Source organism: Perca fluviatilis, chromosome 14 (genome assembly GCF_010015445.1).
Source record: "Perca fluviatilis chromosome 14, GENO_Pfluv_1.0, whole genome shotgun sequence".
In the NCBI taxonomy this organism is placed as follows: Eukaryota; Metazoa; Chordata; class Actinopteri; order Perciformes; family Percidae; genus Perca; species Perca fluviatilis.
The window spans coordinates 13,427,691-13,441,591 of NC_053125.1; the positions used below are offsets into that span (position 1 = coordinate 13,427,691).

The 13,901-nt window shown below is 40.8% G+C and overlaps 1 protein-coding gene across 5 annotated transcripts in view; it reads left to right on the top strand.

Annotated features, from left to right (window-relative positions):
- Positions 1-13,901, top strand: part of LOC120573083 (inactive ubiquitin carboxyl-terminal hydrolase 53) — a 32,065-nt gene that overhangs the window by 10,275 nt on the left and 7,889 nt on the right. For 4 of the 5 annotated variants that reach the window (XM_039822513.1, XM_039822516.1, XM_039822515.1 and 1 more), the window contains exons 4-13: positions 188-322; positions 1,949-2,059; positions 3,027-3,109; positions 3,367-3,451; positions 3,635-3,781; positions 4,721-4,870; positions 7,676-7,844; positions 8,935-9,081; positions 10,415-10,561; positions 12,687-13,458. In XM_039822513.1, the coding sequence (XP_039678447.1) occupies positions 188-322; positions 1,949-2,059; positions 3,027-3,109; positions 3,367-3,451; positions 3,635-3,781; positions 4,721-4,870; positions 7,676-7,844; positions 8,935-9,081; positions 10,415-10,561; positions 12,687-13,458 (1,946 nt within the window). The remainder of the gene's footprint in view (positions 1-187; positions 323-1,948; positions 2,060-3,026; positions 3,110-3,366; positions 3,452-3,634; positions 3,782-4,720; positions 4,871-7,675; positions 7,845-8,934; positions 9,082-10,414; positions 10,562-12,686; positions 13,459-13,901) is intronic. The other variant, XM_039822517.1, reaches the window with a different exon arrangement.

Below are 13,901 nucleotides of genomic sequence, written 5' to 3' on the forward strand. Positions count from 1 at the left end.
ATCAGAAGCACATTTAATGGAGCAAGCTAAACTTTAAGTTTGAGTTCCTGTTTTTCAGTTTCTTATATGGTAACTGTTTGGTTCACATATCCACATGTGTATTGAGCAGTGATGGTGACACAAATGATTTTAATAAACAAAATGTCCTATAGTCCATGTACAAACAAGTTCTTGTTCTCCTTTTCAGGGCATTTTCTCCCAGTTCCAGCACAGTCGGGAGCGAGCCCTGCCCTCTGACAATCTGCGTCACGCCTTGGCAGAGACCTTTAAGGACGAGCAGCGCTTCCAGCTGGGCTTCATGGATGATGCCGCAGAGTGCTTTGTAAGTTCCTGTGGCAACACGGCTGTCCTGAGCCAGGGAGACTAGCCTATGGAGTGGGATGTATGTGTGTGTGTGTGTGTGTGTGTTGTTTGTGTGATACCCTGCCACACATTTTGGGTAATGCACTGCAACAAACTGTTTGGCGAGGTCACTGAAAATCTTCTTCCCCTCCCTTCTCCTCCCATCAACCCCTGCCACATTGCCGCTAAATATCATCATGACAGGTTATATAAGCGCCAGAGTTGTGTTTGAACCTCTCTTGTTTTGGGCTACCATATTATGTTGCATCATTTCTGTGCCTTTTTGAAGTAAATTGTATGCATCCTTCATCTTTTCTACATATCACTTCCAGTTTTTATGCACCTTTTGGCACAACAACTTATTGTTTGGCCAGAACTTGTTTTTCCCTAACTGCAGTGTAATTTTCATGTAGTTTATTTTGACTTCAACCATCACATATGAAACAGATCCTGCAGCATTTTCTATCCTTCATTTTACAACATTGTTTTCTCTTAAGTCGTTAATTTTCTTCTCACGCTTTTGAGCAATTCTGCTTTATAGGAGTATACCCAGACAGCACAGGTACATTCTGATTTAATCCTGCAATAATTGTTTATCCGCTTTGGAAGTCGGATTACACAGCAATGGATAAACCGAACAGTAGTGGAGAGAGCTGTAATATAAGTAGGGTTGGGTACTGAAACCCGGTTCCACTATGGAACCGGTTCCTATGCAACAGTTAGGAATCGGACCGGATTAGAAAGCAAATTCCCGTTCCTCATTTCGGTTCCACTTGTCGACTGAAATATTTTCCCTCTGTCGCTCCAAAACGGACGTAAAAATATCAGCCTTTCTCTGCAGTGTAGGGTTTTATTATATATTTAAGTACTTTAAAACGTTAATATATTGTTAAATTTAAATAATTTTCAATTTAAAAAAAAACTATAAAAGAGCCATTGTTTGTCATTTTTTTCAAGAATCTGTTTAGGATTCGGAATCGTTTTAAAAGTACCGCTTCGGAATCGTAAAAATCCAAACGATACCCAACCCTAAATATAACTGAACACTGGGTTGTACAAGTGTGAACATTATGTCACTTTCCTTCAGAAATGTACCACATAATGAAGATAGATGCAGAAAAAGCAACTTTGGTGTACTTTTTAGCAGTAACTTTTACATCTAAGACTGAAGCTTACGTGCCAAAATTGCTATCTTTTAGAGACCATCTTAATTCTTAATCCCACACAGATCTTTGCCCTTGAGCATTCACCATGTAATGCATTGGCAGCAGCGTACCGTTGGAGAATTTATGTGAGGACTTAGCCAGTGTCAGATTAACAGCCTGTGAAGTGCCCTTTGCAGGCCTACCTTGCAGCCTTAATATTTTATAAACTCAAAAGCTCTCCATAGAAACAGGTGGGAGTTATAATGGAGTATAGCTTGATCTTTAAATGTGCTCCTTCTGCTGTCAACATTGAAGTCTTGATATGTAACCGTGTGTCCCACTGCATTGCATTTTTGCTCTTGGGAATACCTGCATTGTAATAAAAAAACAAAGGTGGCTTTACAACAACAGTGTTGGAAATATCTTGTCCCACACCTGATATATGTCATGTTGTGTCACAGGAGAACATCCTGGAGAGGATCCACCTGCACATTGTGCCTGAGGAGACAGATGCCTGCACTTCAAAGTCTTGCATCACGCATCAGAAGTTTGCTATGTCACTTTATGAGCAGGTCAGTAGTGGGTTAGAAAACATAATAAATATTCTGTTATATTTACTTTACTAAAGTTGGTGTTAAAAATGTGTTTGTTCAGGCTGTCTGAGAAGGAGGTGTTAATTAGGATTTATTTTCCCTCTTTTTGTTGTTAATCTTTTAGTTCATACAGTGTTTGTTTGCACAGCCTCCACAGTAATGTGCAGACAAGCTAAACACACTAGGCAATGATAGGATTGGGACACACCACACACACACACACACACACACACACACACACACACACACACACACACACACACACACACACACACACACACAGGTACATGAATCACTGTCAGAGACAGTAGAAATCCAATCCGTCATGTTTTGATAGTGGATTGCCCCAGTGGAATAAGGAGGGTGTTTCTGGTCAGCTCCACAGTGCAGCAGCAGCAGCAGCAGCACCAGATATCTCACAGATGGTGTACACACAAATTCCAGCACAATACCACATCACTGATGCTGTCCCTGTCCCAAACCAGTTCTATCTCAGGATCAAACACATAATACGCCTTTGGACTAAATCCCTTAGAGGCACAGTCAGTGGATTTTGTTCCACCTCGACTTCAGGGCACCCGATCTGGCAAATATTATCAAGGCCTTAATGAGGATTGCCTTGGTCAGAGGGAGATTGATAACTTCATATATTAAATTGTATGCTTGGTAATGTCAATCCTTTTGAGGTGAAGACTACAGAGCCCACAGTTTATTACTGATCACAAGAATAGCAGCAAAACAAGTCATAATCTCTTGTCACAGTTTATACAAATTGAGGTGGGGTTTTTTTTCTTACTGTGACTATATCTGATCTCACTCTTTTGGAAAGTGACATGCTGACTTGATAATTAGTCTTTGACCGCATACATGCGTGCTGAAATCACACCTGTGTATCTTTTTGTGCTCATCATCACCGTCTTGGTCTTCAACTCTCTCCCCTCTGCAGTCTGTGTGCCGTAGCTGTGGGGCATCCTCCGACCCACTGCCGTTTACAGAGCTGGTGCACTATGTCTCCACCACTGCACTCTGGTAAGGCACAGGCAATAGGAAACGTTCTTTGCTTCTCCATTATCATCTGTCCGATTGCACTCTGTTTTCGTTTTTCATGTCTCTCTCTGCACATTTGTCACAAGACCATAACTTAACTTATAGCTGACATTTCATACACACAACAGTTTTTTTTTTTCTCTCCACCTACCTTAATCTTTATTTGTCCCTGTCTCCCTTCCTGTTACTCACTTGTTCTTTCCCATGCTTCTGCTGACAATGCGTCTCATCTTTCTCAGTCAACAGACGCTCCAGGGCAGAGACGAGTCATTTGGGGAACTGTTACAAGCAGCAAGTACGATAGGGGACCTTCGGAACTGTCCAGTAAGTGGCCTATGCAAAGTGTTTTAAAGAGGAATGTGCAATTAACCAGTCATTTTTCTCCATTGTTTGTTGAATAAAGTTTCTTTGGGAGTGTAGTAATTCTTACATATTTTGTTTTTGATATTCATTTTGTACTTGGTAATAGGGTGATGTTGCTTTTGGTGTCTTTGTTCTTCTTCCCAGAGCAACTGTGGCCAGAAGATTAGGATCAGACGGGTCCTCATGAACTCTCCAGAGATAGTTACCATAGGCTTCGTCTGGGACTCTGACCAGTCAGACCTCACAGAAGATGTTATCCGCTCGCTGGGGCCTCATCTCAGTCTTTCTGCGGTGGGTCTACTTTAACCAACATTTTAAGTATATTTTACACTTTGTATTTCTGTTTTTTAGCTTCTCAGTAATATTGTGTGACATTTTGTGACTAGTGGTGGAAACTGACATACAGCTAGCTAAAACATATCATTGAGCCTTTCAGATGAAGTAATTAGTTATCCAACAGGAAATAGAAGAACTTTCTCCAGACGTGGTTCAGTTTGTCAGTATCTTTTTGGAATTCTTCCATTTACACAGCTGTCATTTCCTTTTTTTGCTGTTTAGGGTCAGTTTATTCTGGTGCAATTGAACATATGTGGGAAATAAAGTGGGGATTTATTTCTCTGTAATTCAGGGCCATTGCGTAAGCAGTCAACGCCCAATGCCCAGTTGGCTAGCGCCACTGATCAAAAAGCTCCTGCTGGCCTTGGTCAGCTTGTCAGAAAGCCCCACCCGTCATTTCTGTGTTTTCCTGAGCGAGCGTGTGTTTGTGCATGCCTGTCTGAGGGAACATGTGGGCTGAACAGACGTCACTGAGATGGGGAAAAAAACATGTGTTCAAGACTGCTTTTCTTGCAGTGTTTATATCATGAGTATGCACAAATGTGGGCAAGTGTAATTCCTTCTCTGTCCATAAAATCACATTTTCACACACATTAATAGGGTGTTCACATGAAATATGTAGGTAAAAAGTTGGCAGATGACTTATTAAATATTCCTCAGTAGCCTGTTCACATGAGTACACTGTGTTGGGTGAGCTTACCAATCAAAAAAATCAATCCATGTAGTTCACATCGGTACAGTGTTCACACATTACATAACTTCTTTATTGAAGTATTCAAACCATTTATTTGACAGCTCCCTCTTGCACATTTCCAAAGCATACCAACAGAAGCATTGATGCCAATGAGTAATTTATGTATATATTTATATAAGTATATGTGTGTATGGGCACAGCTCTTCTACAGGGTGACAGATGAGCATGCCAAAAAGGGAGAGCTACTGCTTGTGGGGATGATCTGCTACTCCAGCCGCCACTACTGTGCCTTCGCCTTCCACACAAAGTCCTCCAAATGGGTCTTCTTTGATGATGCCACTGTGAAAGAGGTGAGACAGTGCTTATATCATTTGTCAGTTAACTAAATCAGTTCATAGACAGGCATGAATAACTATTTTTAACATTCACTGGTTCCAGCTTCTTTAAATATGGGATTTGATGCTCTCCTTTGTTTTATTTAATTGTAAACTGAATATTTTAATAATTAATAATTCTTGTTTTTATAGAGTAGTCCATGGTGAATTAAAGAGTTAGCCATCAGGGTTTATATGCTTCGTTATGTTGTATCTTGCACAAGAAAATTCTTCATAGTTTAGTTTTTGTAGGTTATTAGTGTGCAGAGGGACCACGGTTTAAAATGTGAAATCTCTATTCATGAAAATGTGCTATTCTGATAAAGTGTGGTCTTTTTTACAAGCAGCAGAAAACGGTAGCAATGTTCCATCTCCTATCTCCATCACCAAGTCTCTTTATCGCCCAATAAGGGCCACATCGATTGCCCTTCATGAGCCTGGGTTGAAAAGCCTTTATGGCACTAAAGAGTCAGCTAACCCCCCACCCCCAGTTCTACTGCAGTTCCCCAACTATGCAGTAGTGAAGTGAAGCCTAAACAGTAATGATTATTTTACAGATCCCTTTACTGGTTAAAGTAAGGGGTCATTGAGAATGCTGAGTTGCGTGATGTAGGTGCATATTCTGTGTGTGAGAAAGAGAGGTTTTATTTGTATGTTGCTAGTGGTTTTGTGTGTATTCAGTATATCGGCTGTAGATCCTCTCATCTATCCCCTTCTCCTTTTCTAAATATTGGCTTTATTTTCACATGTAAGCACACGTGAGCATGCTTTTTGTTTTACGTGCTCACAATTTTCTCTGGGACTGTGGTGCAGTGGCTGGCTGGCTCTGTGTCAATCCATCAGCAGCTTGTGCTGTGTGTGCAGCCCCCCCTTCGACTGAGATGGAGGAGCTACAGCGCTCGGCGTCTGCCAAGTCCATACCTGGTTCGAAACTTGCCAGCATTTCTGTGACTCCCCAAGTCCCAGCTGCTAAATGACTACTGTAGCGTAGCCTGATCGCTGCTTTTCAGTGCATAAAACATTCTTTGTTAAATGAGGACGATGAAATATAGTTTCTTGCATATTGTAGCAGAATTGTGAGTTACAGTACTTGTACCATGGCCATTGAGAACTCCATTCTGAGTGGCTTGTGGTGTAAAATAAGTTTTTTTTTATAACTGACCGTATAACTGGACACCTGACCCCAGGTATCACAGCTATGTGTTTACCATTTCAAATGAATGCAACATTCAGACAAGTAGGTGCAAAGATCATTACAGCCTCATGGTGCAATTAGCATGGCTGTGATTTTTACTCTTACATTTACTGTACACAGTACAGCTAATGGCAGGGGACTGCTAAGCATTCACATCCACAGTCCATTTCTTTTTATTATCATTTTATTTATCTATCTATCTATCTATCTATCTGCAACATTCCTTTGATCGTGTTTCCTTTGTTTTGCTTTGCATTAGTTTTTCTTAACCTCATTTCTACTCCTACCTTCTCCTCCCCCCTCTTCCACTGTCATTTGCTTAATTAAGGAGCACACAAGCATCTGTTAGCCTGCAGCCTGCCTTTGTGGTGCCTTTGTGGCGAGACACGCACCTTACACAGCTTAGCTAATGTGATTGTGCGATTTGGCCTCAGTGTGATATATTCTCTCATAAATTAGACTATGCACAATAATGGTGAGGTGTTGTTTTAAAGTTTGCCAGTGAATTTTATGAAAGCAGTCCGATCATTTTAGGTTAAGAGTGACTTGGGTTGTGACATTCTGGGTTTGCTATGAGAGCGGTGTTCAGTTTGTAATAAGTTAAAATGCTTTATATCAGAACAGTTATACAACAAAACTTTTTTTCATACCCTTTGTAAAATGAAAACAGATGGAGTCACAAGAAAGTAAATGATCCTGTTATGTGTACAATCTGTCTGCTTTTCTAAATTGAATTGGACCATGGTAGCTTGATTTCCTATTTGGGAAATACAAAAACATTTTAAACCCTCTGTAAAGGGGTGGTTCAGAATTTTGAACATAAGACCTCATTTCCAAGTTAGCCAGTGTATTATTTATCAGTGGAGACAGTTTTCAATACTTTTCATCCAGTCCTTCCAGTTGCAGAGTTCGCTGGTGCTAGGCTAGCGCAAGTCAACAGTATCTGCTAGCCTGCCACTTACTCACTCCACAGTACACCCGAGGCAATAAAACTACCCTTGCATCGCATTGCAATACTTTGTTCCCTGTAGTTGGTAGCATAGGCTACAGCAGCGGCGGAGTGATATTATCTTGGCTACTGAGAAAGCCAGTTTGCATGACAATCGCACAAGTTTATTTACCTGCCGCTGCAATTTGCATGTAAACTGTCCAAGCTTACATGACTTTTTTTGTCAGCAATTACCTAAAGTTAGCGGTTAGCCCAACCAGGTATCTACCAAGAGTGTAGCTATACCGTTAGCTAACGTTGTCAGTCTCCACAATGCATTGAACTGTAACATTGTCCGTCTCAATCTATCAGTAGCAGCTAGGCTAACGTTATGAAAGGGGCTAGCTTTATTAGCTAGAGTAGCATACCAAAAGTTATTACCTGTTCATCAGTAGCTGTTGGTGCATCTGGAAAGACGGATGGAACAGCATTCGCTGTCAGTGACTTTTTGTCCTTTTAGATTGTTGTTTTTTTTCAAAGTCGTCAAATATTGTTTCACTGTATTATTACACATAAAGATGCAGAATTACTGTGTCCAATGTGCTTAAATCTGCACGTATAGGTGCACTGACCACCCTTCCTTTGTCTTTTGCTGTAGATCGGCTCCAGGTGGAAAGATGTGGTCATCAAATGCATCAAAGGTCACTTCCAGCCTCTCCTCCTCTTTTATGCCAACCCTGATGGTAGTGCTATCCCCGCAGATGATTCCTCAAAAAAAAACAGCAGCCAGTCTCACATCAAGACCCCAGTCAATGGAGAAGTGCAAGGTATGACCTATCTAAGCAAGCTTGTGTAAAAATCAGTTTGTTTAAATTAACTATTTGGACTGTGCAAACCTTTACTGGAATAAGTATCTATTAGGTCAGAGGTCATCATGATGTCGTTATCTTTATAAACTAAATCAACTTTTTCACTGTAGAGGTTCAACATAGTTATATTGAGTAAGAAGAGGTGTTGATTTAGTGTCCTTATATGAAAATGACAACATCAAATTCCTTTGAGAGCATTCATCTTAGTTATTAGTGCTGTTGAGTGTTCTGTATTTTTCTTTGCTTTCACTAACTATAAATCCATCCCAAGTGACCTATTTGATTATAGTGCTATACTGTAAAACACCATGAATATAAAGTTGAGGTGTGCAGCTACCTTTTTTTTTTTTTTTAAAGAAAAACCCATTTGCCTCTGTTCACCCAGCTTAAGTTAAGTGTTTGACTAATAACAAATGTAATCTCATGAATAGGTGGAACTTGAAAAAGACAGTTTTTTCTCAGCACACGTTTAATTAACAGTCAATAAAAAATCCCTTAATTTACAAATCACTTTAAATGGAAATCAAATTCAGAGAAACCTCAGCAAACAAAAAATAACTCTGTAGGACGTGTACAATCCCAGATCGTATTAGTTGCCTTTGCAGGCAGTAATGAAAATTTGTTGATGACAACCGCTGAACATCTCTGCTGTTTGGATTATATGTCCCTGGATTTGTTTGGTTAGGGAGGTTTTTATCCCCTTTAAAGATCCTCCTCCAGCTCTCCATGCTGGCTGTGCCCCAGGTCCAAGCTGTGGCAGCCACTCACTGCTCATAAGAGCTGACAGGGCGCCGGACCAAACTGGATGATCCTGCAAAAACCAAGGAGAACATTGTGTGGATTTTGTAATTTAAATTCAGTTTTTTAGTTTCAGGTGCAGTCTGTGTTATTTGTTGATATCAGATTTATGTTTTATCATAAGACTTACTAGTAACAAGGTGTTTTTTTTTTTTTGTTTGTTTTTTTTTGGAAAAAGACAATCCTGAATTTATGGCCTTAGCTTGACATTTTAAAATGTTTGGGTTTCCTTTTTTTCCCTCCTCCGCAGGTTTTCAGTCTACAGTTTTATCCCCCAAGAAGCTGGACCTCACCAGGGAGAATCTGAACGCTCTGTTGGGCCAAGACTCTTTCAAAGAGAAGACCCCTTCAACCTTCAGCAGGGGCAGCGCTCAGACCAGTGGAGGAAGGGGACCAGGTAAGCGAGGACATGGAAGACTAAATATGTTTCAGAAGGCAAAGAGAGAAATTTGAAATCCAAGAAGTGAAGGAACACACTGTATACATTTCCATTTCAACAAGTCATTTAATCAAGTATTGTTTTTTGTTCAAACAAGTATCGGCAATAATATGTGCTTGTGGAAATAGTGATTTGTAGTGAAAAATTTGCAAAAAAGACATGAGTCACAATGTGCAGTGGTTATATTGCTTAGCCTTGAAATACCTCTCAATTATACATATTTTTGTCCACAGAGAGTGGTGACAAGCACAGATGTGGCATAGCAACCAGAGAAAGAGATAATTAAATGCCTTCGCTGTAAAACTAAATCTGGCCATGTTGGTAATACAGAGGGGATTAGAGACCCTCGCTGAGGAGAGAGGTCACAAAGAGCTGCCAATTCTGCACACACTTAAGTGCAAGTAGTGAGAAGAGTGTAAATTGAGAATAGGAGATTTGTTAAGATAAGTAAATTGCCTTACTGAAAAGATAATGACTCAAAACATAGATGCAAACCAAACTGACAAAATCTTCTTAGATGATGACTGCAAGTTATACTCTTTATGTGAAATCCTAAATTGTAATCGAATCGAAAGATCTGTGTCATTGTTTACCATCACTTTAATGCTTGTTGCTTAAGAATTGGTGTAGGGTAGGGAAGGTTGCAATCAGTACAATAAAATGAGTATTCACTCAGAGTCAAGTTATTAAACTGTTGCATATTCAGTGTTTTGGTGCTGAAGAGAATGTAGTCTAAGAAAACACCTGGTATTTTTTTGAAACATGTTTTCTTCACAGAGAAATCTCAGACAGCTAACAGGACCACAGTATGGTCATTCCATTTCCAGTTCATGAAACATTTTCCAGTTCCATGACTAATGCTTGTGTTTCAAAGTGAAAATATGAGACAGAGCAGGGAAGCCTCTGCATGGACGTGTTTCCACCCTGCTGCCTTTCCCCTCATGTAGCAGAAAATGTACCGTATACATCGGCACACTGATGTGCTATAATGTGGCCTCCATCTACACACTGCATGCTCAGTGCCTTGTGGGTTCTGGGGACTAAGAGATGGAAAACGGTTACAAGGAAAAGGATGTAGTGACAATAGATATATGTACACTGAGAAAAATAATAATTTTAATGATTTCTGCAGTGGTGGAAATCCCCACCTGATTCAGCAGAGGTTCAACTGAGATTGAAAACAAAAATATTCAGCATTAATTACATACTGGTTATATTCCCTCTATCCCTCCATTAGGGACATTGTGCCAAATTCCCTATGGTAATACCTGACATCTCTAATGTTTTGTAGTGAAAATTGGCACGAGTGATCTCAAGAGTCGCCTCAGGGAGATTTCTCGAGAAGTTGCCCAAAGAGCTGGAGAGGTGCGTGGGATGCATCCATCCAGAAGAGAGCCTGATAGGAGTGGCCAACGGAGGCCAGAGTCACGCTACAGAGGTTGGTCACAGATGTTTAGATGTGGCACATGCAATACAACACATACACACGCAGATGAGAGTTGCCAGGTTTTAAGAAACAAAAGGCTAGCCTTCCACTTCCCCAGCCCTTATGTAACTGGCGATTCGAGAGCAATGTGTCAAAAAGGGGATTAAGTGCTGACGTCGGTTGGAGCCTGCCTCTATCCCACTCTCTCATATTCAGAGCCATTGGTTGCCCTCTCTGTGGTCTACATGGACATTTACAAACAAACATACACACATACTTTAAAGTCGATCTAACCAAATAGTTACACATACTGTATGATTTAATTATAATTAGAGGGAGAATTTCACTCAAAAAATGTATATTCCTGCCACTATTTTCCCGTTTCCCTTTTACCTCACAAATTGAGTTTGTTTGTTGGTATGAATTTGGAGGCTGATTGGTCTACTACTTTAATACTCTTTTAGTACATTACTGCTTTCAATAGAGAATCAGTCAAGGGATTATGGAGCACAATTGTAACACGCTCCCAAATCCACCATGTCAACATCCGTAGCCTGTGTTAGCAGCGAGCTCACGTCCCATCATGATTGAATGCAGTCGGCTAAAGGAAGCTAGTGGCGTTGCCATGATGAATGACGAGGCTGGAGGTGACACTAAAGTTAATGTAAGTAGTGTAAATTTACAGCAGTGGGGCTAACGCCCAGGCTAGCACTTTGCTAAAAAGTCTTCTCCAGACAAAAACACTCAAGGAAAGCTTAAGCAACTTTGCTGCTCTCTGGGATAACCCCAAGGTATTTATAAATGATTTCTGGCTGTATGGATTTAGACATGTTACTATTCTTCCAAAATGATCAACACCCTTGTGTACTGTTGACAACTCGTCACTCTCTAAAACACACGGTATCATTTTCAAGCAAAAATGTTAGAGCAGTTTTTGAAGTGATTTAAGCAGGCACGCAGTCAGCAAAAATCCAAAGCAATAGGGACTGTATCTCTTGCAGGCTTTCCAAGGACTGACCGTTATATGTAGTATTAAATTCACTTTTTATACCATCAAACATGCAGATCAGATTTTCCAGGTCATTTAAACGATGACTTAAATACAAAGCATGCAGCCTCTGATTCAAACACTGTCCGCTTTAAGTTATGAAAATGCATTGGATAGATAGACAAACCTTAAAATTGAAATGAGTACTCGTACGATAAAACTATAACACCAGATTTTCCATTCAAAACGTAATGGAGTTCTCTTTTTTATTTTATTTAGAAGATTAAACAAATCGTATGCAGACAATTGATTTCTGTTTAGAAATGTCACTGTTGTGTGGAGTAATATGGGTGTGTGGGTGCATGTATAGCTTGACACAGATGAAGTAGTTTCCAGGAAGGATGTCTGGCCATATATTTTGAAAGTGGCTATTATGTCTGGAAGTGTCCTTGAAATAGTAGACACATTCATAACACACTATCATGTGCAGACATGTCACTTTAGCGTTTGGAAAACGCGCATGTATGCATACACACACAAAAATACACTAAAGTGCTACCTTTCATCATGTGTATCTGCATAAACGTCTGTACGTGAGCGGACTACCCTCTGTGTACACGCCACGGAAGGAAATTGACTCCTGTCGGATGTAATTCACATCTTCCTGTCATCAGCACACATAAATGTCAGTAACCCTGTTGTTGTCGTCATGCCCTCCCCTCACTTTCTGCCCAACCTACACGGTGCTTCAGCACCGCTTTGTGTCTTGGTGTTGAGGGTCCAGTGAAAGTCAATTGTGTGGTCTTGGTAACGTTATTCATGACACTGTCTTTTGGCATCAGGTGCATCAGGGAATATGTGACAATCAGATAGAATTATATCCTTGTATACATAACTCTTTAAACAAAAGGTATGGTACTACATTTGATGCTTTCATTTTTGTATTATGGATAGGAATGTTGGTGGTTTGGAGGTGACAAAGGTTTAAGTAGATATACTGTATATAAATAATTTGACCGTCTCAATGGATTAGTTAAAATTTAAACACGTGTTCTATTCTTGCATCATTGATTTAAAAAATCTATTTAGAATGTGTTTGGCTTTTATCATAATTCAAGCTCTCATGAAACGTATTTTGTTTAAAACCAGATCCAGGTCAGGACAGGACCTACTCCCGCTCCGTCTCCCCTCCAGAGAATGGCTTCAAACAACACCTGGAAACTCGTCTGTACAGCAGCCAAGGAAAAGGTCCCACACGGACTGAGCGAACACCCTACCTTGGTGGACGGTCCTCACATGAACCCGCTCGCACTCACTCAAGGGTCCAAGTGTTGCCCAGTGTGCCCATTATCAGCAGTGGTCATTACAGCCGGAAATTAGACCAACTCTCCAACGGATATGATACTGACAGCAGCCAAGACTCCAGAGAGCGTCCTGGAAGTCGAGGGAACAGCCGCAGCAGGTCCAGCCGCCCCTGGAAGCCCATGCGTGAGGTCCTAAATGTGGACAGTGTTGTGAGTGCCGTTAGTAGTGGTAATTTGGTAAATCAAGAGCGAAGGCAGCACAGCCCCCGGAGGAGACCTAGCAGTCAGTCGCCCTCCCGTGACCGAGAGCGAGACAGAGATTTTACATGGGGAGGCCGAGAAGAACGCAAACCCAAGAGCCTAATGACCATCTATGAGGATGAGCAGAGGCATGAAACAGGTGGCAGCCGAAGCTCGCTGGACTCTGATGACAAGGACAGGTCAAAGGGCTCAGCAACGCTAAAAGTGCGGAATGACAACTGGAAGATCCAGCGAACTGAATCTGGATATGAAAGTAGTGACAGATTAAGCAATGGCTCAGCAAATCTTGACTCCCCTGTGGTAGAGAACCTTTCTTCCAAGGACCTGCGGCCCACCCCTGAGTTGCATCTGACGAGGTAAAAAAGACTGTCTGAGATCTAGGTTTTTCTTAGCCAAGTACACAAATTCTTGGCTATGCGAAGTATGATGCAGAAATGTTTTTGCTTTATGATGCCAGTGTCAGAATGCTGCTTTGTCATCCCATGCCCTACTCATTAATGGATTTTAGTCTCAAAAGTGCTGCCATCTTTAAATGATTAAACATAACAAACTGTTCTAAAAATAGCAATACCCATTTAACATAAACGCACACAAGGCAGATGTGCCAGCCTTATTATGCTAGGCTGTCATTTGTTGGCTTTATAGTACAGGTCTTGTTTGGAGATAATGAACCCAACTAGCTGACAACTCCTGTACTCAGAGGGGAGAGCCAGCGGATAGCTGACTGTCTCAACCAGTAGTGAATTATTCAAGCTTATCTCTTGACGGTAAATTGGTAAAGTGCGGCTCCTTTTGATTA